This window comes from Mirounga leonina, unplaced genomic scaffold (assembly GCF_011800145.1).
Source record: "Mirounga leonina isolate KUSES-001 unplaced genomic scaffold, KU_Mleo_1.0 Mir_168, whole genome shotgun sequence".
NCBI classification, from domain to species: domain Eukaryota; kingdom Metazoa; phylum Chordata; class Mammalia; order Carnivora; family Phocidae; genus Mirounga; species Mirounga leonina.
The window spans coordinates 35,528,118-35,553,695 of record NW_023270426.1 but is presented as its reverse complement, the minus strand read 5'-3'; the positions used below and the strand labels follow the sequence as shown (position 1 = coordinate 35,553,695).

Below are 25,578 nucleotides of genomic sequence, written 5' to 3'. Positions count from 1 at the left end.
TCTGTCATACTTTTCTCTCTAATTGTACATGTAAGCTCTTGATTATCATAGTTTTATTATCATTAAAAAAGGGGGCGCCTGGGTGGCTCAGTCGTTAAGTGTCTGCCTTCGGCTCAGGTCATGATCCCAGGGTCCTGGGATCAGCCCCAAAGCCCGCTTCTCCCTCTTCCACTCCCCCCGCTTGTGTTCCCTCTCTTGCTCTGACTCTGTCAAATAAATAAATAAAATCTAAAAAAAAAAAAGTTGTCAACAGGGGTGCATGGGGGTCTAATTGGTTAAGTATCTACCTTTGACTCAGGTCATGATCCCAGGGTCCTGGGATCGAGCCCCACATTGGGCTCCCTGCTCAGTGGGGAGTCTGCTTCTCCCTCTGCCTCCCCCCAATTGTGCTCATGTTGTCTCTCTCTCTCTCAAATAAATAAATAAAATCTTTTTAAAAAAAGTTGTCAACATAATTGGTCAAAAATAGGAACATATTAATGATTTCCTGGGAATTTATTATTATTAGAAAGATGACCCCTTTTTTTCCTGTGAATTGTTGTTAATGTTCTGAGCTAATTTTTCCATTGAGAGAAGGTGTTTTCTTTATTAATTTGTAAGAGATTTTACATATCAAGGCTATTAACCATTTGGCATACCTATTGCTAGTATTTTCAATTTATCATTTACCTGAATTTTTTGTATATTTTTATAAATGGCAGTTTTTAATATTTTAAAATTTACTTCATCATTTCTCCCATTGTTATTGTGCTTATAAACACCTTCCCATCCCAAGATCAATGAAATGTTTACTTATATTTTATTTTTGTGGCTTACTTTTTTGTTAAAAACATTAACAAAATTTGCCATCTTAATGATAATTTTTAATTGTATAGCGTAGTAGTGTTAACTATATACACATTATTGTGCAACAGCTTTCTAAAACATTTTTATCTTACAAAACTGAAACTATACCCATTGTGCAGTAAGTCCCCTTCCCTTTCCCCCCCAGCCCCTGGCAGCCACCATTTTATTAAGAGTTTGACTACTTAAGATACATCATACAAGTGGAATCATTTAGTATTTGAGATTTTTATGACTAACTTATTTCCCTTAGTGTTATGTCCTCAAGGTTCATCTGTGTTGTAGCATGTGACGGGATTTTCTTCTTTTCTAAGGCTGAACCATAGTCCATTGTGTGTGTGTATGTATGTATGTATATATATATGTAGGTATTTAGATATATATCACATTTTCTTTATAGATTCATCTGTTGATGCACATTTGAGTTGTGTACACCTCTTGGCTATTGTGAATAAGGCTGCTGTGAATATCAGTATACAAATACCTTCTTGAAGTCTTGTTTTCAGTTCTTTCGGTTATATACCCAAAAGTTGGATTGTTAGATCATATGATAGTTCTTTTTTAAATGTTTTGTGGAACTTCCATATTATTTTATAAAGCATTTACACCATTTTACTATCCCATCAATCGTGCAGAAGGGTTTTTCTCTGCATTTTTACTAAAACATGTTATTTTGTTTTTTTGTTGGTACTTATCCTAATGCATGGAGATATCTTACTGTGGCTTTGGTTTGCTTTTTTCTAATGATTAGTGATGTTGAACATCATTTCATTTGCTTGGTATTCATTTGTATACCATCTTTGGAGAATTGTTTATTCACGTTCTTTGTTAATTTTTATGTGAGTTATTTGACTTTTGTTGTTTAGCTTTAAGTGTTTACATAATTTAGATATTAACCCCTTATCAGATATAATATTTATAAGTATTTTCTCATTTTCATTCTGCATCTTCTATAGGTCTTTTCTTTATGGTTGCCATAAGGATTACTTAAGACAGTTTATAGTTAGAGCAATCTATTTCAAACTGATAATTTCCATCATATACAAAAATGCTATTCCTTTCATCCCCTTCACTTTACATTATCAATTTTACAGATTATAAATTTTTATACTTTGTATCCATTAACATAGTTTGAGTTTTTAATGCTCTTATATTTTAAATCTACACTAGAATTTAAAATGATTTATGCACCACAAAATTCTGTATTTGTCTAAATATTTACCTTTACCTAAATATTTTACCAGAGAGTTTTATATCTTCATATGACTTTGTTTGCTGTCTAGTGTCCCCTTGTTTCAAGTTGAAGAACTCCCTTTAGCAATTCTTATAAGGCAGATCTAGTGATTATAAACTGTCCCCTTCTTACCCCCATCCCCACCAAATTTTGTTTATCTAGAAAATTCTTTATAGCTCTTTCATTTCAAAGGACAGTTTTGGTAGCTATCATATTCTTGGTTGGTGGTGTTTTTCTTTTAGCATTTTGAATATATCATCCCACTCTCCTCTGGCCTGTAATATTTCTGCTGAGAAATTCACTGACAATCTTATAAGGGCTCTTTTTTACGTGATGAGTCACTTTTCTCTTGCTGCTTCCTAGATTTTCTTTGTCTTTGACTTCTGTTTATTTAATGTGTCTTAGTGGAGGCTTCTTTGAGTTTATCTCGAGTCCTTTTTGTTCTTGAATTTGGATGTTTGTTTCCTTCCTTGGAACTGGGATGTTTTCAGACATTATTTCTTCAAATAAGCTCTCTGCCCCTTTCTCTCTTTCTTTTCTTTCTGGGACTCCCATAATGCTTATATAAGTCCCTTAGGATTTCCTCAGTTTTAAAATTCTTTTTTTTTTTCTTCTTCTGTCTTCGTAATTTCAAATGACCTGTCTTTAGGTTCATTGATTCTTTCTTCTGCTTAAGTCTGCTGTTGACTTCCTCTAGTGATGTTTTTCAATTCAGTTACTTCATTCTTCAAGTCCAGAATTATTAATTCTTTTATAGTTTCTCTTTGTTGATATTCTCATTTTGTTCATGCATAATTGTCTTTATTTCATTTTTGACTATCTGTGTTCTCTTGTAGCACACTGAGCTTCTTTAGGACAATTCTTTTGAATTTTTTGTCAGGCATTTCATAAATTTTTTTCCCTTAGGGTCCATTTCTGGAAATTTATTTTGTTCCTTTGAATGGGCCATGATACCCTATGTTTTCATGTGCATTATTTTTATTATTATTATTTTGCTGTGATTTGTGCATTTGACAAAACAGCCATCTTTCCCAGTCTTTACAGACTAGCTTTGTAGAGAAGAGCTGCCAGCATGGCTAGAAATCCTGGGGGCTTCTCAAGCCTTTTCTGGGGATGCATCTTCTCTGAGCTTGTACATGTAATTTCTCAATTAGGGAGATTTGCCAGTTTCTTTTTCAGGAGTTTATACTTTCTTGCCCCCTCAGATGTCTGTCTGCAGTACCTTGAAAGTTCTATAGCACGGCTGGCTCTCTTCTGTTCTTGGTGGCTCCCACACATCTACAGTATTCTGGTTCCCTATCAGTGCTCCAAGTTAGGTGAGACAAAAAGCAGTCCCTTGAGCTGCCCCACAAAGGGTGGAACACTGAATGTACAGTGCACTCTTCTCTTTCCTTCCCAAAAGAAAAGCCACAAGTTGGGCTTTTTCTTCTCTTTGCACCAAACTGTGCTATCTTGGGAAGAAGTTATCATGATGGAGATAAAATGGCTTTTCTTACCCATTTCAATGTGACTATTCTTGGCTTTGAAATTTTTTGGAATACTGCAACTTATTACCTGCTTCCTGGAGTTCTCATAAGTATTCTTCAGACTTCATATCGTTGTTAAGTTGGTGTCTTGGTAGGAGAATGAGGTCTGGAGCTTCCTGTTCCACCTCACATGGTGACTATAGCCACTTTGCCCAACACCTATACAAACAGCTCCTTCCCCATTAGTTGATAGTGTTTCCTTTAATACATATTAACACATCTTAAGTTCTTACATAAGAAAGATTTAAGGAAATTCTGTATTGTTTCACTGATCTTTCTGTCAATTATTTGCAAGTACCAAACTGTTTTTGTGATTGTAGTATCATAGTATAATTTTAAATGTAGTAGGGCAAAATTATCCTCATATTATTTTTTATTCTAAAAATATTTTTATTCTCACTTCGTCTTTTCTTTTAAAGACCTAATATTTTTTAAAAAGGAAGAAAATCAGTTTTTTTGTTTGTTTTTTTGCAATGACATTAAACCTAGAAAATAATTGCAAGGAATATCAGGCTTGATTACATCATTCTTAAGATATTCATGTAGATCTCTTAATATAGTTTTCACCTATTTCTTTTTAAGCTTTTTTTTTTTTAAAGTAAGTACGATCTTTTTCTATTGTAGTTTTAACAGCTCTTTGATTTCATAAAGAAAGTCTTTTCCATATTCTATTTTATAACTGGACAAATTTACCCAGCTCTTCTTTCTTCAAGTATTTTTCAATTAAATTTTTTGGGTTTTCTACATTAAACCAGGTTTTAATTAAAGAAATGATAATGATTTCTTCATCATTACTATAGTTTTGTGACTTTTATTTCTATTTTCATATCCCTGATAGGCCTGAAGTACTTGAAAATTTGGGACAATGCTGCATTTGGATTAAAATGATGAGCATTAGTGTTACTTAAACCTGGTCTGAAAACCTGGCTTTACCACCTTCTAATAGTTTCTCTTAACCCTCCCTAAAGTGGAAGTTAAGTGGCCAACTAACATCCCTAAGCCTCATTTTACAAATCTTAAAATGGGAATAATAATAGTCTTTCATGTAGGTTTTTTTTTTTTTGAAGATGAAGTTTTATTTATTTATTTATTCATTCATTCATTCTTCATTCCAGTACAATTAACATACATTGTTATATTAGTTTCAGGTGTCCAATGCAGTGATTCAACAATTCTGTACGTTATTTGGCACTCATAGATCAAGCAGCTACTTATACAAAACATGTAGTACAGTAAATATTATTAATAATGCTAAATATTAAAAGGGGTAGTTGGGAGCATTCTTGCATTTTTTATTTTAATAAGAATAAATGTTATGTTTCACCATTAAGTATAATGTTGAATGTAGACAATATAAATATTATTTTCATCTATAGATCAGTGAAATATTTTATAGTTATCTGAGCATGAGAGCCAAGAGTGAAAGCATAATTCCTGGATCCTTCCGTTTGAAGAGGGAATTTAGCATTACTTTATCTCTTCTTTCCTCTCTATGCTTCAGTCTTTGTTAGTTTAATCTAGAATTACAGACCTAGTTTATTATTATAAATATATTTTCTCTTAAATGATCATTTTAGTTTTTCCTTTCATGTTTGTAGATACATTTCTGATTGATATTGGTATTTAAATAAAATTTGAAAGTGAAGACAGTAGGTCTTTGTGTGCCTCTTAATGTTGTGCTTTGACACCTGATTACTCAAGTAAGATATTTTTTTCAAAACACTAGAGAATAAGCCAGCTGAGTTTTAACCCATTCTTCTAGGAAGACATGATTTTCAGGGGTCCAAAAAATTGTTAGTTTTTTTTTTGTAGTGATGATTCTATTGCTGTACATCACTGTGAAGTAAATAATTGATGGAAGATACACTTTTCCTTAAATTTTCTTTGCTTCCTCTGCTAACAAAATAGAATCTGCTTCATTTTTCAAGGTCATCCAGGAAAGGTACAGTGCTATTTACAGAAAGTTGATGGAATCCCATAGTTTCAGACTTTCTTTTTGATGAAGATATACAGTAGAATATTGCTGAATGGGAAATTTTCTATTCCTTTTAGGAACTTTTTAGAAGGTTTGATGAATGAATTATAGGGGATAACTTTACAAAATCTTCGGTAACTTCTGTGTCTTTAATCCATTTGAAATCACAGCCTCTATTTGGACTATGTTCTGTGATGTTTGAGATCTATCTGCTATCTTTGTGTTAACCTGGGGTGGAGATTTTCATTTTCATATGCAGTTCATTTTTGCAAGAGTGCCTTTTCTATATCAGTATACAAATATCCATATGAAAATGGATTGTGTTAATTCAGTGCAATGCCTGCCCTTTTTAATATTGAAAGACCTTAGGTATTTATCTTTATTGCCTTGACTTCTGAATTTCTTATAAGATTATTTGGGCAAGCTCAGCATTGGATTTTAAGATAAAATACATATAATGAATAATGAGATAGGGGAAAAATATCTGGCAGAAGCCTTAGGGAATCTTAAGGCAGATTTTCAATTATTGCTTTATGTATCATGAACAATTTCATGGAGACATAGCAGTATAATACATATAGAAAATGCCTACTGTTGGTATAGAGTGCTTTTGAATTGTATGATCTTCAATTTATTGTCATAGTAACCTATTAAAGAGTATCCTAGTCCTTAAAGTGTTGGCTCAGTTTTCAAAAATTGTCTTGTTTATACTGCAAATTCAGACACAGGGAAACTACTTTTTCAGAGCTTAATTTTGGAGGAAACTAATTATACAGGAGAAAGGAATGTAACATTGGAAGTGATACAAATCTAACTTCAGCTGAGTCTGTTCTTTTCCCTGAAACCTGTACAACTATTTAACATGCTAACTTCTACAGTGCTCTGCATAACACAGGTACTCTGGAAGCACTGAGTGCCTGAAATCTTTAATACTTTTTTAAAAACTTAGGTGAAAATACTTATCGTAATGAATATATATTTGAAAGAAGTTTCAAATGTGGGGATAAACAAGAGCAATTTGAGTGACTAAAATTTTGGAATTTTAAAAGAAATTCCTTTTTGTGTGCTGTAGCCGCTAAGCTAACGTATTTTGTTGTTTTGAGAATTTCAAGTGATATTGTAAGTTTTATACTCAGAATAGGACTATACCAATAAAGAATGTTTCTGCTGCAAAAAATTGAAATCCAATTCAAATTAGCTTAAACAAACAAACAAAAGGATTGCGTGACTTTGATAAAGGGGAAGCATAGAGGGGGGTGGGTCCTTAGCTCACATAAATTGAGGGAACCAAATTGCCCAAAGAACCTCCTATGCATCTTGTTCATCTTGCTCCCCTGAGGCTCAGCTTCATTCCTTCCTACCACAGTCCAGTTTCTTCTGATTATTGAGGAGACATGACACAGGTTCTTCCAGATTTCATCTTGCCTTTCAACAACAATGGTTAAGATTGGGTTTATATGTCCCCACTTCAGCAATATACACATCTCCAAAAGGATTTTGTTTCTCCATCCTTGGACCAGATGTCCATGCTTATAGCTATGGGGTTGGGGGATTTATATCGGTAACCCTAGCTCAACCACATAGTTGGAGCAGGAGAAGTATAGTAGTCCCAGGAGGAGCAGGGAGGTAGAGTCATAGGGAGGACAAAGCAGCCAGATTAAGGAGTGATATAAAGTGCCACTGAAAAATGAATGTTAAATAGATGTCAAATTTCTGTTTTGGCAGAAATTGCAAAGTTTGGGAGTCCTTGAGTTAACAAAATGGGGATGATGAATGACTTCATTAGGAGGAAGAAGTGAAGGGAGAAATCCCAGCCAGTGCAGCCATTCCTGACCCTCCTTTCATAATTTGGGGTTTGCCCAAAAAGGAAGGACAAGAGAACATATCTGTGGTAGACAGAATAATGGTACTCAAAGATGTCTTATGTTCAAAAGCTTACAACATGTGAATATGTTTCTTACATTGCAAAAAGGACTTTGTAGTTGTTAACCTAATTTATGTTAATAGCTATAAGCACAACACTAGTAATACCAATGTCTAATACTATTTCCCCATTTCCCACTTTCTTACGGTTGAAGGAATAGAGTCAGGTTTATCTATTTCCTTCACTGATTCCTTCAACAAGGTTTACTTCATATATGTTTTGTCCCAGGCACTGCCTGAGTGCTGGAGGCACAAAAGTTGTGGTGACACATTCCTTTCCTTCCAGATGTGTCCAAGCTAAGGATGGAAATAGACACGTAAACAAATCATCTCACTATATTTGGTGGGCCAAAGGCTGACTTAAGGCCATAAATTAAAGGGCAGCAGTTATTTGTTTTCATTGTCTTGGATATTTTCAACATGTTGAGGAGGAGGTCATTGAGAGAACATGACCACCAGCTGACCCGCAAGTTGGATCCAGGCAATTGGAGGCTCCTCTCCCGCTCCCCGTCATTAGATGTATGTTCTGCCCACCATCCCCACAGTGGAAGCTATTTTCAAGGATGCAGCACTGAGGGAACAATGTGTTGTTGAGATCATCGGTACATTATACGTGACTGAACCCAGCTAAGACCTCTTCGTAAACTTTTACAGTTCTTGTGGCTGGGTGAAGAGATCTACTCTTTTTTGCAGCTGCCCAAGACAAGCCTTGTATGTAAGTTCCCTTGCTTATTAAACCTGTCACCTACCAATCTGGAGTAGCCTCTTTCTTTGGTCTTTCCTCGCCCTCTGTGTACAAGGGACAGTTTCAGATTCCAACCAGGAAGCTCCTGAGGTTTTGAACCAATAATCAGCAAGGCAGCCAGGAGACTGAAGAAATGGGTCTTGGGATAAAGGCATCTGTAGGGGAAATTTTGAGTTGGTTATCCATCTCTGTGTGGGGAGAAGTGGTCCATATTTAGATGCTTGTGGACTGCCACATGAATATGGGAACAGCCCGGAAAAGCCATATGGTTTGGCACATTTGTTTGAGGACCCACGCATAGCACACTGTGGCAGAGAAGTGAAATGATTGGCTGCAACAGTAGGCTGGCCTCTACGGTGAGTAATTAGGCTGACTGCCCACTGATCCCGATTAAGGGCCAAAGCCCAAGTTAGAAAGTTGGGAGAAGAGCTGAGGTTAAAGAAGTATATGCAGGTGTCCACTACTCTGTCAGCTTCAGGGCTGGCAGACAGGTGGGAAAGCAGGTTGTAAGTTGGAGGCCTTAAGGTACCATTTTGCAAAGCTGAGGTGGGGCACAAGCTGCTGAGAAATAAGGTCTAAGTGCTTGTGACCAAGCCTGATGGGACGCTAAGAGGTAGGGGCACAGGACAAACTATCCAAGAGCTGCATTGAGGGGGTATTGTACTCCCTGCTTATAGTGCTTTCAGAAGTCCAGTATGGATGGTAAAAAAACCCAGATGGGTCATGGCAAAAGTTTGTGAACTACTGAGAATTGGACAAGGTAGTGCTCCCTCATCTATGGGGCTGTGCCCAACACTGCATTTATCTTAGATACTTGGGCTACAGTCCTGGGAGTGTATCACACTGTACTGAACTGAGGAAATGCTTTTTTTCAGTATAACCCTGGCCACTGAGTCACAAAGTCAATTTGCCTCCATATGGAAGGGACAACAGTGGACTTTTCAAGTGTTTTTCCAAAGCTATCGGCTTGGTCCCACAATATTTCATGGGATGGTAGCCTGAGATCTGTCCCTGTTCTCCTTCACCGCATTAGTAAAATGCATCCATTACACGGATTATGATATCATGTTAAGATGTGAAGACTTGCCTCTGCTGTAGGACATTCTGCGGATTTTGCTGGAACATCTTCAAGGAGAGGATGAGTGGTGAACCCACAGAGAATTTAAGGCCCAGGAACTGCTGTAAAGTTTCTGGGAATTGTATTGTTGGATTAATCATGCATTGTCCCAGAAGCTGTGATTAACAAGATATGAGCCTATCCTACTCCTAAGAACCTGAAAAAGGTACAAGATTTTGTATGGATTTTGGGGTTTTGGAGGACTTTTATTTCCCACCTGGCATAGTACTTCTGTTCCTTAGACTGCCTGGTAAAAAAAAAAAAAAACGGCACCTATGAGACTGGGGATCAGAGCACCAAGCTGCCTTTGAGAAGACAAAAGCACTAATGAAGCAGCTTAAAGCTCTGGGCATCTCCCAAGCAAGCAGGGCTACCATTTGAATTTGATATGTCTGTGACTCCAGAAGGTATGTGTTGGGCACTATGGCAGAGATAATAGGAGGAGAGAGTGTCCCTAGGATTTTGGTCCCAGCTCTGAAGGGAACAGAAACCAGATGTACCTCCATAGAGCAACAGCTCCTAGGAGCATATACAGTACTCTTCCAGGATGAGCTTCTTATGAAGGAACAGCCTATCACAGTAAGAACTCCCCTTCTTCTCAAGGAGTGGGTGGAGAACATGTCCCACCCCTTGCAAATTGCAACAGAGGGACACCCAGTCGGCTAGCCCACTGTCTCTAGAAATATGGGTGCTACTAGGCCCGGTGGAGTGTATACATTCTCCGAATGCCTCCATCCCTATCCTTGCGGTGGCCTATGAAGAGTGGGGGAAATTCCTGCTAATACCTGGTATACAGATGGACAACCCACCCACATGGACTGCAGTCACTCTTCAGCCCAACACTGACACCATCTGGATGGAAACAGGAACAAATCCAGCAGCCAGTGGGCTAAAGGAATAGCAGTTTGGCTGGTTATCACTCATGATCCCTGGCCATTGACCCTCTGCACAAACAGTGGGGCTGTTATAAAGGGATTAACCCTATGGCATGGACAATGGAAAGCCCAGAAGTAGGTGATCATAAATAAGCCCTTGTAGGGTCAGGTAAGATGGAAAACATTTGGGCTCTTCTACAGAAGCCTGAAGTAGTCTTCCCCGTCTTTACCTTTATGCCTCAAGGAAATGACAACCCCTGGCAATCAGGAAACTGATGCCCTAGCTCAGAGTACAAACTTTAGCCCCTGACCCTTTAGTAGATACAGCAGATTGGGTCAGAGAAAGGGCAGCCACTGTAGCACCTGGTGGGATTGCCTATTGCCAAGGATGTCAGATTACCTTTGAACTCTAGCAACTTGGTTAATGCAGTAACAGCACGTCCTGTATGTTCTAAATAATGCCTTGGGCAACTGCCAAAGGAGTCTGGAGCCATCCATATAAGTTCCCATTCAGTGAGGGATTGGCAAATTGATTATATCGGCCCCTTCCTCCAAGTGAAGGTTCTAAATATGCCTTGGTTTGTGTGGACACTGTGTTTAGCCTAACCCAAGCTAGCCTCCATTGCTCTGCAAACCAGGCTGCCACTAATAGGAGATTAGAGAAACTCAGTGGATACCCTCACCAAATAGGTAGTGATCAGGAGTCACATTTCTAAGGTCATGACATGGAACATGATACTGAATGGAGGCTCAACCCCCAAGTAGCAGAGTCCGTAGAAAGAAATAATGGAATACTAAAGCAGAAATTAAATTACTAACAGGTAAAACCACTTTGGCTGGGTGGATTAAAGTACTGTCTCAGGCTTTAAAACATTTGAATGATCAGTCACTGTGGCCTATTGCCCCATCTGCCTGACTGGGGAGTCTTATGGAGACACCTAAGGCTGTAAACGTTGTGGGAGACAGCCATTGCCCTGACTCACCGAGGATCAACATGCTATGCTGCTGAGGACACCAAGCCCCATCACACCTGGGAAAGGTGTATTTTTTTTTTTTAAGATTTTATTTATTTATTTGAGAGAGAATGAGATAGAGAGCATGAGAGGGGGGAGGGTCAGAGGGAGAAGCAGACTCCCTGCTGAGCAGGGAGCCTGATGCGGGACTCGATCCCGGGACTCCAGGATCATGACCTGAGCCGAAGGCAGTCGCTTAACCAACTGAGCCACCCAGGTGCCCTGGGAAAGGTGTATTCTACTGAAATTTGTAATGGGATGTCCTACCAGGATGGGTGAGTTACTTTGCATCTTTGGGTGAGGAGGAGCTACGTAAACTCAACTGGGACCCCACTGTCCTGCTACAAGGTGAACCTCTTGAATGGTTCTGTACTTTGTACTGTACTTTGAATGGAACACACACTGTTTAAAGACAGAAAAAGATGAAAATCCTGGGTTGGTACATCCTGCTGCTAGTCTGTCTCTTCTCATCTGACAGCGCTGCCTTCTCCTGGCATGGTGAACACAACCATGTCACACTCTTGAAGCTGCAGCCACATTGACACCTAATGATCAGGGCACAGGTGTAATTCTTATACAAGGTGGATATTTTCCCATACAGTTTCCTACTAAAGATCTGTCTTTTCAACCCTGGACTTGTACTGTTCTTCCGGTGTCAGGTCACAAGATGGGTGCTTTGATGGAGATAGCTTTCTACAACAGGCCCACTTGTGTGCTCGGCAAAGGAATCAATGCAACTCTTGGTAAGTGGGCAGCTGCCACTCTCTAGGTTGTCGGGATTGCCATCGTGGGTATCACCACTCCAGAGGGGGGATTAGAGGGCCTTAAAGCAGTATATTAAGGAATAACGACCTCATGCTCTTACTCTTAATTCTTCTGCTACTACTAATACTGATCCAGAGACCTGGGCTATGGCACACACTGTCAATAACTGGGCTGCACAGGCAGCCCAACAAACTGTTGATCAGAAGGGTCCTAAAAATACCACCGTCAAAGCCATGGATGGCTAGAGACACTTGGGTGGTGAAGTTAGTTAAGTGGCTGACTCTTAGTTTTGGTTCATGTCATGGTTCATGTCATGACTCTTAGTTTGGTTCATGTGGGCTTGAGCCCTGTTTTGGGCACAGCACTCAGTGTGGAGTCTGCTTAAATTTCTCTCTCCTTAGACTTCTGCCCCTGCCCCCACCTCTCTCTCAAATAAAAAAAATAAATCTTAAAAAAAAAAAACCCCAAAAGCCATGGCTGACTATGCTCAAATTTGGGATGGGTTCATTTGGCTCACCCTGGGTTGTGAACGTGTGAGCACTCAGGCACCCCTTTGTTGGGAAGCGAAATATCACTCTAAATGGAATGAACCCAGTTGTACCAGGGATCTGGGATGGATATTACCAAAGCTGCATAGTCACTCTGTCACATGAAAGGATAGTGACTGCTTTGGCACTAACTGGTTTGGCACTGACTGGTCATGCCGTCTGGGTATTTTTGGATAGCCCTCAATGGGACCCAGTGGTTGTATGGCCCAATCTTTGTGGCTTCCACCTTAGTGGCTGGGCTTCTGCACCTGGGTTTTCTTTGGCCACAGGGGAGAATCCACTCTGCAGTAACAATAATTACCGACCTCTGTTTCCTCCAGGCACATTCTGTTTTCCACCAGTATGATCATTTAGCTGCCGTCTTTGTTCCCTCCATTGGCCTGCAAAATGTTAGAGGACACACAGAAGCCTTTGTTAAATTCCCCCAACAAGCTTAAAGTGATGGTTGGCAAAGCCTGATTTTATTGAACACTGAACTCTCTCTAATGACCAAAGCTGTCCCCTGAGATAGAATGGACATTATTACTACCTGTGCCATTATCCAAACAAAATATGTGTGTATATCTGATGAGTCTGCTAATGTATCATCTTTATTAAATCACGTGAGGGCACAAGTGAATGCCCTGTGGTCGGACCCCCAGTCTGCGGGACTTAATAAACCGGTGGTTAGGAGCATGGGACTCTGGGCAGAAAAACTTACTTATTTTGGGAACCATTATCTTCATGTGGGTCTTGTCTGTCATGCGCCTATATTGCTGCTGTGGACCTGCCTCCAATGCACCCTGCAGCCCTCACACGAGCCGAGCCCTGATAGGGGCACCCCTTGCTGACTGCTCCGGGCTCATTGCAGAAGGTGGGGTGTGGGCGGTTTAAGAGCCGCCGCAGGGGTGCAGTGTCCCCAGAGGTCACGGAGAGGTCATGACCTCCGGCCGACCCCCAGCTGGAGCCGGGCACTCAGAGGCCCCTCGGCCCCGCCCAGTCCTTGGAGGGTCCCTTCCGCGCACCATTTCCGCAGCAGGAGCTTGTTCCCGGGGCGCAGCCTCGAGGGAGCCGTGTGCTGTGGAGACTTCGGGGTGTCTGAGCGCAGGGGAGGCGTCCGCGTCAACTCCAGACCACGGGGTGGCTGGTGCGGCGCTCCCCGCGGCTGGCGGTGCCCAGGACCCGCCTGCTGTGTAAGTTCCCTGGCTGCGTCCCGGCTGCCCCCTGCCCGCCACGTGCGGGTGCCAGGTTCAGAGTCACCCAGGAGGCTCCCGAGGTCTCGAACCAGCAGTGTGTCAGACGAGAAGAGAGACGCTAGGAGGAGAGTATCCTAGAGCATTGCTTAGGTGGAAGAGACAGTCGCGCATCCAGGTGTGAGCCTGAACAGAACTGACTGGACAAGCAGACAGAATCCTAGATCTCAGCTGGCCGCAGAAAGTCCGGCTTTTCTACACTGGCCATGTCACTTTTACCGGCAGCCCCTTTCTCTCACAAAAGTGTCCCCCTGCCTCTGGACTCCCAAAGGGCCCTAAGTTCTTGGTTACAGCTCTCATTCTACTGGCTATTACCTATTTATCTTTGTCCCCACATGACTATAAACACGTCAGGGAAAGGAAGCGCCTCATTCATCTGTGTTTCCAGCACCCTACACAGTCCTGGAAGTTAGTAGATACTTAATCAGTTCTTTTTTTTTTTTTAAAGATTCTATTTATTTGAGAGAGAGAGAGCACATGAGAGGGGGGAGGGTCAGAGGGAGAAGCAGACTCCCCTCTGAGCAGGGAGCCCGATGCGGGACTCGATCCAGGGACTCCAGGATCATGACCTGAGCCGAAGGCAGTCACTTAACCAGCTGAGCCACCCAGGCGCCCGATACTTAATCAGTTCTTAATTGAGGAATTAACTAGGAAAGAATGATGTCATGATTAAGATAACTTGAACTCATAGAGATGTGATTATATGTAATATAGCACTAGCTATAATAAGGAAACCCCAAATTTTAGTGGCTTCCCAGAATGAAAAATTATTTGTGGCTCATGTAGCCCAAATTAAGTGTTTTTGATTGTCAAGGGGTTCTCCTCTGAAGAGTGATTTGGGAACCCTGACCCCTTCCATTTTTTGTCTCCACGATCTTCAGTGTAAGGCAGAGGGTGAGAGGAAGGAAGGGTTGTATTTACAGTTTTTATGGGCCAGGTGTGAAAGTGGCTTGTAATCCATTGCATGTAATGTAACACCATTGATAATGTCTACAACTACCTGCAACAGAGTCTGGAAATGTGATGTAGCTGTGTGCCCAGAAACATTCTCCCCTACAGTGTGCCTTCTACCACATTTTAAGATAATTTCTCTATAGAAAACGTCATTTATATATACACGTAAGAAAAAAATATCAAAAACTATGAGATTATCAGCAACCATGGCAATTTATTTAATTGGCAGTTATGTATATGTTCCTATTCTTAGGGCCTTGTAAACTGATTTGATATCTACTTTGGGATGGAAAAAAAAGAGAACAAAGAAATTAATTAAATACCCTTCATAGAAGCTGAAGAAAACAGAAAGGAAAATAATAACAATGATAATGGTGACAACATATTTAATGCTCACTCATTCATTTTAAGTGTTATTATTGTGGAATTATTTTCTTTAGGTATGACTTTCAGAGACATATTTGTCCTAACAGTAAAAAGAATTGTCTCAAAGTTATTTTTTTCCGTCAGCTATTCCAAACAAATGATTTAATTGCCAAAGAGAATTTCATTTTATTACAAGTTAACAGGTTTTCATTAAACTCATTCAAACATGTTAGTATTTTTTCTCTTTTGATGTTGTATATCTTAAAGCAGATTAAGTGGTATTTATGAGTCCCATTAATAACAAAATGAATGTTGTTTCATTTTATTATTGAGACTCTCACTGTACTTTTTAATCCCCAAGTAATACATTTTTATAGAGAATATAGGAACAAGTAATAAAAATATGAAAATCACCACCAATGCCATCACTCAGAAAAAGACATTTTAGATAATTGGGATATATTCTTTCAGAATTTTTCTATGAATATAATATGTTGATTTTTCATTTTGGTTTGTTTCAGCAGAGTTTTACAAAAAAAGTCATTTTGTAATCTGTTTTTCTTAGTCGATGTTATATCATAAACATAATCACATATCCTTCTGCATTAACAACCTCATAGTATTTCATAATATGATAAATCAAAATTTATTAAGCCAATCCCTCAATACAACAATTAGATTACTTCCAGTTATTGGTTATTATAAATAAGATGGGATGAACATCTTTGTACTTGGATCTTTGCCAGTGTTATTGGACTATGTCTAAAATGTCAAAACCATTAGTTCCCAAATATTAGTATGCATAGGAATCATCCTGGGGACTTATTCAGACTTCTAGGCCCTAGTCAGAGAGATTCTGATTAGGCAGTTCTGGAATAAGGCCTGGGAGTCTGAATTTTAGCAAGCACCATCTGTTATTATCATGCAGGGAGTTTGAGCATCACATTTTGAGAAATAATGGCTTAGAGATAATATAAATACTATCTTATCCCTCCAACCTTTGCAAAAATGCCATTTTCCAGCAATAAGATATATGTGTCCTAGTGGTCAGTTTTACATTTCTTTCCAAAATAAGGCCATTTAACCTCCTGCCTTCTACCAGATACAGTTGTTCTATTTATTTTTGAAATATCGATACACATTGATCTGGAATTTTTAAAGAGCAATTTGTCATACTGTTTTTTGAATGGAAATGTTAGGATATACTGTTTTATCATTTTTATTGTCAAGATAAAAATACTACACTTTATTTTTTTTTAAAGATTTTATTTATTTATTTGACAGAGAGACACAGCTAGAGAGGAACACAAGCAGGGGGAGTGGGAGAGGGAGAAGCAGGCTTCCCACAGACCGGGGAGCCCGACGCGGGGCTCGATCTCAGAACCCTGGGATCATGACCTGAGCCGAAGGCAGACGCTTAATGACTGAGCCACCCAGGTGCCCCTACACTTTATTTTTAATAGAGGTTGTTCTCTCAAAAGAGGTTACCTCTCGAGGTGGTTTTATCTAAAAGAGAATGTCACAAACATTGAGTCTTTCATCAGATAGCCTGGGTTATATAAAGCATTTTTGCAGTAGCAATGCTACTGTCAGAGTGGGCAGCTCAGCACTTACAAAAATATATTAGCTTTGGCCAGTTACATTCAGTGTTCAGCTCTGCTAGACTCATCCTTTGTTCTTTTCCATATTCATCCCGAAGAAGGGTATCTATACACTTCAGTCATTAACTGCTCTTGAGAAATGTATAAGGCAAATTATGACCTGTTAGCAATCCCAGAATGTGGGTTCATTTTGCACTCATGTCCTTAGATGAAGACACAGAACTTCACAAACACATAGAGGCTCACTTTCTCAATCTAAAGGCCAAGAATGTTACATTTATTACCTTTTCTTTTTATTTTGTGTGCTTGCCTTCTCTCTACACATTGATTTTGCCATTGGCTATTATAAAATCAGAGTATTCAAAACTGAAAGTGGTCTTACGGTTCATTTTGTACAACCTCTCAATTTTATATCTAAGGAAACTAAAGCCCAGAAAGGTTCAATGACCCCTTAACATCACAAAAGTAATTATCCTAGAAACTCTATCTCCTGATTTAATCAACAAGGATTATTATTAATTTTCGGTGTTTATGTAAGACTGTCCTGATCTCAGTTCTGTTGTTGTTGTTGCTGTTGTTATTATTTCAATGAAAATGTGAAGCTTATTAAATTTTGGTCAATTAGTAATTGTTCTCTTCTAGTAATCTGCACCCTGCCTTACTATACTTGTTAGAAGTAGTAAAACACAGTTGTTCTTAGCTCCACCTTTAACTAAAAGAGATTTGGTTTTGGATCTTGACTGAAGGGTAATTGGCCATCCTGGTTTGGGTCTGGCGATTTCCCCAGACTTGGAACTTGCATTGCTAAGACCAGAAAGTCCCAGGCAAACCGGAAGTGTTACCCTGCTCACCATGTGGCTGTGTGATGCAGGCCTGCTGTTTTATAGGTTTCTCTTTCTCTGTGTGTAAAATGGGAGAAGTAACAGCATCTAACTCAGAGGATTTCAGTAAAATTTGCGAGTTGGTATATGTAAAACACAGCGCCATTTAATAAGGACTTAACAAATATTAGTCATTATTATTATTAAAATTTTTCTCAGATTTGTTGAGATGTAATTGCCATAGAGCAGTATGTAAGTTTAAAGTGTAACAGCACTGTGATTTGACTTACAAATGTGAAATCATTACCACAATAAATTTAGTTAATATTCATCATCTCAAATAGATACTGCATGGAAAAAGAAAAAAAATTTCCTCATGATGAGAACTCTTAGGATTTATTCTCTTAACAACTTTCATATATATCATATGGCAGTGGTAACTGAAGTTATCATGTGGTACATTCTATCCCTAGTATGTATTTATCTTATAACGGGAAGTTTGTTCCTTTTGACCACTTTCATTCAGTTTCCCCTCCCTCCTGTACCCCCACTTCTGGTAACCACAAATTGGATCTCTTTCTTCTGTGAGGTTTTTTTTTTTTTTTTCTTTCTCAGGTACTACATATAAGTGAGATCATACAGAATTTGTTTTTTCTGACTTGTATAACTTAGCATAATGCTCTCAAGGTCCATCCATGTTGTTGCAAATGTCAGGATTGGCTCCTTTTTTTTTTTTACTGCTATAAACATTGGGGTGCACGTACCCCTTCAGATCCCTACATTTGTATCTTTGGGGCAAATACCCAGTAGTGCAATTGCTGGGTCATATGGTAGGATTGACTTCTTTTTGAAGCTATTATTGTTAATGTTTTACAAATCAAGAAGATTCCTCAGAGCGCAGATTTTCAGAATCTGGATCTTCGTATCTAGGATTTGAAATAAATGAACTTTGACTTTAGCTTAGACATCTTCTTTACCTTTTTGGTGCCCTTATTTTATTCTATTTATCCATAAAATTAGATAATAAAATGAAAGGCCAAATAGAGTACACCACTGCATATCCTCTTACATTTTTCAAGATATAAGCCAGAAAAAGACAAATTTTCCATGTGGAATTGATATAGATGAATGAAGTATCAAAGGCAGCATAGTTCTGTGAAAATATAAAGGAAATTAACCTGAATTATAATAATAGTAGCTGCCATTTTGTTGAGTACAAACTGTGCCAGATATTGGTACTTTAAATACTTCATATCTCTGTTCCAGGCAATAACCTTGAGAGGTAAAAATTACTATCCTAAATGTTCAAATGAAGAACCAACCTTACTTGTCCAAAGATAGTAGTATAATAAGGAATACAATAGAAATTCTAAGCTAGGTATGGGCTCCCCAAAGTCAGTTTTTAAATTATAATGGACAGGTTAATTTTGGGAAAAGTACTTTGCCTCCCTTGACTAGTTTCTTCACCTTTAAAGTTCAGAAGGAAACAAAATTGTTATTTATGATTGTTTATCACATTGCAGGTAATGAGCAATGCAGTTTATTATGTTTCTAATAAAGAAATAGAAAACTCAGGGAGATGAAGCAGTACTCTTAAGAACACAGCTAAGTGGCAACACAAAGACTAAAACCCAGCATGTTACCTGGTAACATTTGGTGACTCTATCATTCTGAGGACATGGATATAATAAACATTGTTAGATTTTCCAACCACTGGGAAATAATAATTGCTCATGTAACAGTATGTTTTTTCCAACTAACATCAAAATATTAAATTTTCTACTTCATTCTAGACTTGATTTGCCTTGCATGTGGATAATAAAGATCTAATTTACAAAATTCAACTATGATTTTAACATAATTCTACTGGGTACCCAGTTTTCTTTTCATGTCCTTTTTTGTTAAATTCCCCTCACAAAGTCTTACGATAAAAGTTTGCAAAGAATATTCATCCAAGTAACACAAACCATATGAAAATGTGTTACAAGTATGGTCCTAAGTATGGAGAAAAAGAATAGGACTCATTTTCTCCCTAGCTTTTCATAGGCATGTAGGTATAGATACGTCATATGTCAAGATATACGTGTGAATTTTCTGTAAGTCATTTTATAGAAGGCAGAAAAATATTTTGACTTGCCCTTGATTTTACAGAATTCATGCACAAAGCTCATAAATTCTAAAATTATTGGAGATGTCAGTTAACTGTAACAACTGAGCCATATCTAAATATACTGGTGAACAAATTTACTGTTTTAAAAATAAATATAGATTTCAGTTATTCTAATCTTGTCACCAAATATTGTTCTGTTAGTGTTGTTGCTTCATAGTTAGCATTTTTCATGTATACTTTTCCCTTAATTTCTTTCTCCAGAAGTATAGAGCTATCATGTATTGTTCAGTGCTGGGACTTTCACTGAGAACTGTACTTTCTTCAACTCTTGCCTTAGGCCTCTGAGGAAACACTGCATTCCAGTAATGAAGAGGAAGACCCTTTCCGAGGAATGGAACCCTATCTTGTACGGAGACTTTCTTGCCGCAATGTTCAGCTTCCCCCTCTTGCCTTCAGACAGTTGGAACAAGCAGACTTGAAAAGTGAATCAGAGAACATTCCAAGACCGACCAGCCTTCCCCTGAAGATTCTACCACTGATTGCTATCACTTCTGCAGACTCCAGTGGGTGAGTGCCTTTGGGCGACGTTTTCCCATTTTGTATTTTGGATGGTGATTGTTATCTTTGGTCTTTTGAGATTTTGTGGCTCATTGCTTGATTAGAGTGGGGGGAAAATGGGGTTTCTAGAGCCAGAAGAAAGAAGGGTCATTTTCCCTCAGGTAATGTCTCTATCTCTGCAGGGGAAGCAGTTTTAGTCAAACGGTTTTACATGGAGGAATTGAAAAGGTATTGGTAAATGATCATAAGCATCTAGGAAAGGGGATTTGGACTTAGAAAATTAATATTGGTCATATGTGATTTAATAAAAAATCCTTAACAAATGAGAACTAATGGACAAATTACCACATAGGCATACATATCTGGAAACGGTAGGCAGTGTTCATTCATGTAAAACAAATTTGGAATCAAGAATAGATTGTCCTGTAATGAGAATCAAAGGAAATACGCACTTATATTCATGAGTCTAGTAATTTGGCCTTTGACACTTTGAGGTGTTACTAGAATACTGTTTCAGTTCCCAGCATGAGGTGCTTTTATTTAGCATTAGTACATGTGGAAGGATCACATGTAGTCACTGTCTCTATCATGCAATAACATATCTCCATCTTTGCAAAGTACTTGTGTTTTTGTTCTTTCTCTGCTCTTTACCAATAGAGTTTTTATTCTCTAAGAGCAATGTCACCAGGTAAAACATTGTGAAAGAAAGTATGGATAATGGGCACACCCCTTATTTGCTCTTTTGTTCAGCTGCATTTTTAAGAAGCTTGAATAGAAAAGAAAGGAGGAAGCCATTGGCCCATACTTGGAAAGCCTCTAGAGCGTTTCCTAAGATTACAAGAACAAAGCAATTTGTTATTTGGCAAATGTGATTCTTCCCCATTTTGAGAAGGTACTTCTGGATTTTCTTAAAAGTTGTTAGAAAAGTTGTGATCAGGAGAAATTTTGCTAATAACTGTCCTCTAAGATGCTGAATTTAGTTGTTTGAATTGTTACAGACCAGTTCAAAGGGCCTGTGTTATTAAAAGGTATAAAGAAATTACTACTAGTTAAATAAGAATATAGCAAATTCTTTCTTTGAATCAATGGAAAGAGGAAATATTTGTTTAGTTGTTTTTCATATTGGTTTTGGTTTTTAATGAATCATGTATATAAAGAAGAGTGTATACTTATTCATCAAACACACTAAAGCCTTTGGGAATTTTGTATGGCAGCTTGACCTGAACATTCTTTGAAAAATACTATCTCAAAAAACTGATTTCCCCTCCCATTGGGATCAATACCACTACTGTTCACCTGTGTAGAGGGTAGGATTCCCAGATATCAGGGGTGTCAGGGGTCACCAAGACCACCCCTAGTTTCCATGGTTTGCTAGATGAGCTTCCAGTACTCAGCAGATAGTCATGTTCATGGCTGAGATTTATTACAGCAAAAGAATACAAAGCAAAATCAGAAAAGAAAAAGGCACATAGGGCAAAATCTAGAGGAAACCAGACACAAGCTTCCAGTCTCCAGTCCCAGTGGAGTTAGACAGGATGCACTTAATTCCTCTAGAAATGAGATGTGACAGCACATGTGAAATGTGTAGAAGCCTTCTGCCAGAGAAATTTGTGAACAACTCGGTGCTTATATGAGGAATCTAAAATAGTGAAACTCATGGACACGGTAGAAGGGGGCTTGCAGGGAATTGGGGTAGGGGAAGTGGGAAATTGCTATTCAATGGGTATATAGTTTCAGCTATGCAAAATGAATCAGCTCTAGAGATCCGTTGTACAACATTCTGCCTATGGAGAACAATACTGTTATGTGTGCTTAAAAATTTGTCACTAGGGTAGATCTCATGCTAAGTGTTCTTAGCACAACAAAGAAAAAAGAAGCCACAAAATAAAAAATAGACTCAGTGCCCAGAATTTTTACTGGGAGCTGGTCACTTAGGCACCCTCTAGCTAGTATGTGCCTAAATTTCAGATTCCCAGAAGGAAAGCAGTCATTCAGCACAAACCACATTTTTTGGCAGAACCAGTTTAGGCACAGTGAACCACTCTTACCATTCAGGGAATGGTGGGCACCCTCCTGAAATCCAAGTTTCTAGGGCCAACCTTTCAAACAAGCTTTTCTAAAGATAATAGTCACAGGCCTGATGTTAACTCTGTTCTGCACAGCAGATATATCTTAGTATCATTATCTTGCTTTTTCTACATTTGAGTAAGAAGGGATTATATTTGTAATTAAAATTAAACTAATTTAAGCCTGTGATACGTTCAATTAACCTTTGGTATCTCAAAAAAATTGGTGGCTAACCATGATTTCTTATTCAAACCTTATGTTATATCATCTGCTGTTAAAAGAAAATGATGCAGTGTATCTAATATATCTCTATATAGTTGGCAATGTGCATAATTAAAAATCTCAGGTAAAAGCCAAACTGATTTAATTAAATTTGAATGTGTTGCTAAAAACAAATAGTCTCTAAATGCCAAAGAACTTAGAGATTCAGAATTGTCTGTATGGTAGCACTTCTGTTGGTTCAAAGTTTGTTTCCTTCTTAAGAAGAATCTAAGAATCAAGTATAAGCGGAATTGTGCTTACCATTTGTAAAATACTCAGGATTTTGGAGGAAAGAATTTGTCTTTGAGAGAAATAAAACCAGGGTAACTTGTCTGTACCTGAAGGCAGCCAGGAGATTCCATGGACAAGAGTGACCAACAAGAAACAAAGACTAGGAATGTCCAGCAACCCTCAGTTTGTTTCTGTAGTCATTACTTTTAACCCCAAATCCTGCTCAAGAAAACTGTATTTCTAAGGAATATTTCACAATCACAATCATATGTGCCCAATTTTCAATTTGGAAAGTTTTGCCTATAGATCTTCCACATAACTTTCAACAAGAACTTACCAGGTAAATCTCTCAAAAACTGTACACGTATCCAATATGAAGGCGCAAGTCTTGTGGGTACACTATGAAACACAACCCTTCGGCTTCATAAGTCCTTAGATCCAAAATATTCCAAATACGGAATGCCCGCTGTTAATGCCTTTTTTTAAAATTTATTTATTTGACAGAGAGAGACATAGCGAGAGAGGGAACACAAGCAGGGAGAGTGGGAGAAGGAGGAGCAGGCTTCCCGCGGATGTGGGGTTTGATCCCAGGACCCTGGCAGGCGCTTAACAACTGAGCCACCCAGGCGCCCTGTTAATGTCTTTTTAAGACCAAATATCAAAGATCAGGTATGTCTGCTTTAACTAAGTTTCTGCTTTTCTTACTTTACTTTGTTTGGATTTTGACTCAGTAACAAAACATACAAAATTACATTTTTTATCTTCTCTCTAATGTACTGTGTGTACTCAAGAACACTAGATGATGGGTAGTTCATCAGAAAATCAATGTTTAACTGGTATCTGAAATAGCTCCTCTGTGCATGGCACATAACTCATGGAAGTATTTCTGGAAGATCCTTGTAAAATGAAACCTTATCTGACTAATGTAATTCTTCCCCCTGTGTTGGGGAGTTTATTTTATTTTCCAAGAGTGACCATTTCTTCCTTTAAATTCTGTTCATTTTCTTTTTCTTCCCCTCCCTTTCTTTTTCTTTTCTTTTCTTTCTTCCTATTCTCCACTCACCCATATCCCCACATATACATCCATCCAGAGGTGTGTCAACATGTCACAAGGGAACAACTTGCTCTTTGGCTCTCATTTTATTATAGCTGATGAAGCAATGAAACACAGCTAGAGAGATTTAGCATTACTTCTCCTTACTAGGTCTCTGCTCCCTTAACTTCCTACCTCTGTGCAGGGAGCAATCTCCACATGTGTGGAAAGCTAAACCTCCTCAGAGCATCTGGGGGCACATGGACCAGCCTGGAAAAGCAAGCCAGGATCAGAGGTGCAGCCAGCAAAAGCTCCTAATTCCTCTTGAGGATTCTGGCCGAACAAATACATAGAAGTCAGCAAGAGTTGTTATAGAGATGAAGCAAGGAAGAAGAAGTAGAGAGGACCTCCACTCTAATCTCAAACATAATTGAACTGTACTTGAAAGCATGGCATGTCTGTGGACAAATATCAAGAGCAAAATATAGACTTATGGTTTTCTTATTGGAAACTACAAATTCAAAACAGCAAACATGATCTGTTCTGATATTTTCCCAAAAAAGCGTAGCAGTAGCAGTAGATGATGTTATTATATAATAAGTACTTACTAAGTATTTTAACCTCACAACAAACCCGTAAGGAAGGTACTCCCATTATTCCTATTTTGCCCTTGAAAAATGAGAAACTTGGAGTAGTTAAGTAACTTTTCCAAGGCCACAGCACTAGTAAGTAGTGAGGCAGGCTGCAAATTCAATCTTAACCACTTACTACTCTGCTGTGGGCCACCACAAACATACTGTCATTTCATTCTCAACATTTCTTTGTCTGCCTCCTTAGTGCCTGGATGTCCTATTTGCTAGCATTCAATATTCAAGGGACAACTGTCCTGTCTTTAAGTAAAACTGCCCTGCAGGTTAAGTGTCATTCTTGTCACATGCTTTCCCTTTATCAAGCTGTGTCCGTTTCCCCCTTCCATTTTCTTCTCCACCTTACACACTTACCTCTCTTCCTGTTCACTGTTTTTTCCCTTCATTTGCTTATTCTCCTCCCTACCCCCTTATTCCACTGTCATCTCGCTTATCCTCACTTCCTTGACATCCCACTGTTATACTTTTCCCTACACACACATGCACACATTCCAGAGGTCCTTAATGTTACCACCGTCACAAACAAACAGAAAGTAAAAACGGAAGCCATGTTCAAGAGAAAATATTTATTTTACAATGCATATATCTAACAAAGGACTTAGAATATATATCTAAAATATATAAAGAGCCCCCAGAAGCCAATAAGTAAAAGAAAAACTGGATAAATTTTTTAAAGGGGCATAGCATAAAATAAGATACCCATATCTTCAATAAATATATTAGAAGGTAAACAATATCACTACTCATTGGGGTAATATAAATTAAAACCATAGTAAGATACCACTACACATTCACCAGAATGGATAAAATGAAAAAGACTGAGCATACCAAGTGTCAGTGAGGATGCAGAGCAAATGGAACTCCCACACATTGCTGCTGGAAGGGTAAAATAGTACATCACTTTGGAAAATTGTTGGGTGGTAACAAAAAATAAACATATATTTACCTATGACTCAGAAATTCCACTCCTAAGAATATAACCAAGAGAAATATTTGCATATGTCCACAAAAAGACTTATATACAAAAGTACACAGCAACATTATTCATAATAGCTCCATAAAAGAAACATCTCAAATGGCCATGGATAAGAGAGCATGGAAAAATAAATTATGGTATATTCATAAAGTGGAAT

General features: G+C 38.5%; 1 protein-coding gene across 2 annotated transcripts in view; it reads left to right on the top strand.

The window, feature by feature from the left end:
• The window catches only part of PDE4D (phosphodiesterase 4D), a 1,027,393-nt gene that overhangs the window by 60,245 nt on the left and 941,570 nt on the right, over positions 1-25,578 (top strand). For both annotated transcript variants that reach the window (XM_035014471.1, XM_035014468.1), the window contains exon 2: positions 19,986-20,215. In XM_035014471.1, coding sequence (XP_034870362.1) covers positions 19,986-20,215 — 230 coding nt within the window. The remainder of the gene's footprint in view (positions 1-19,985; positions 20,216-25,578) is intronic.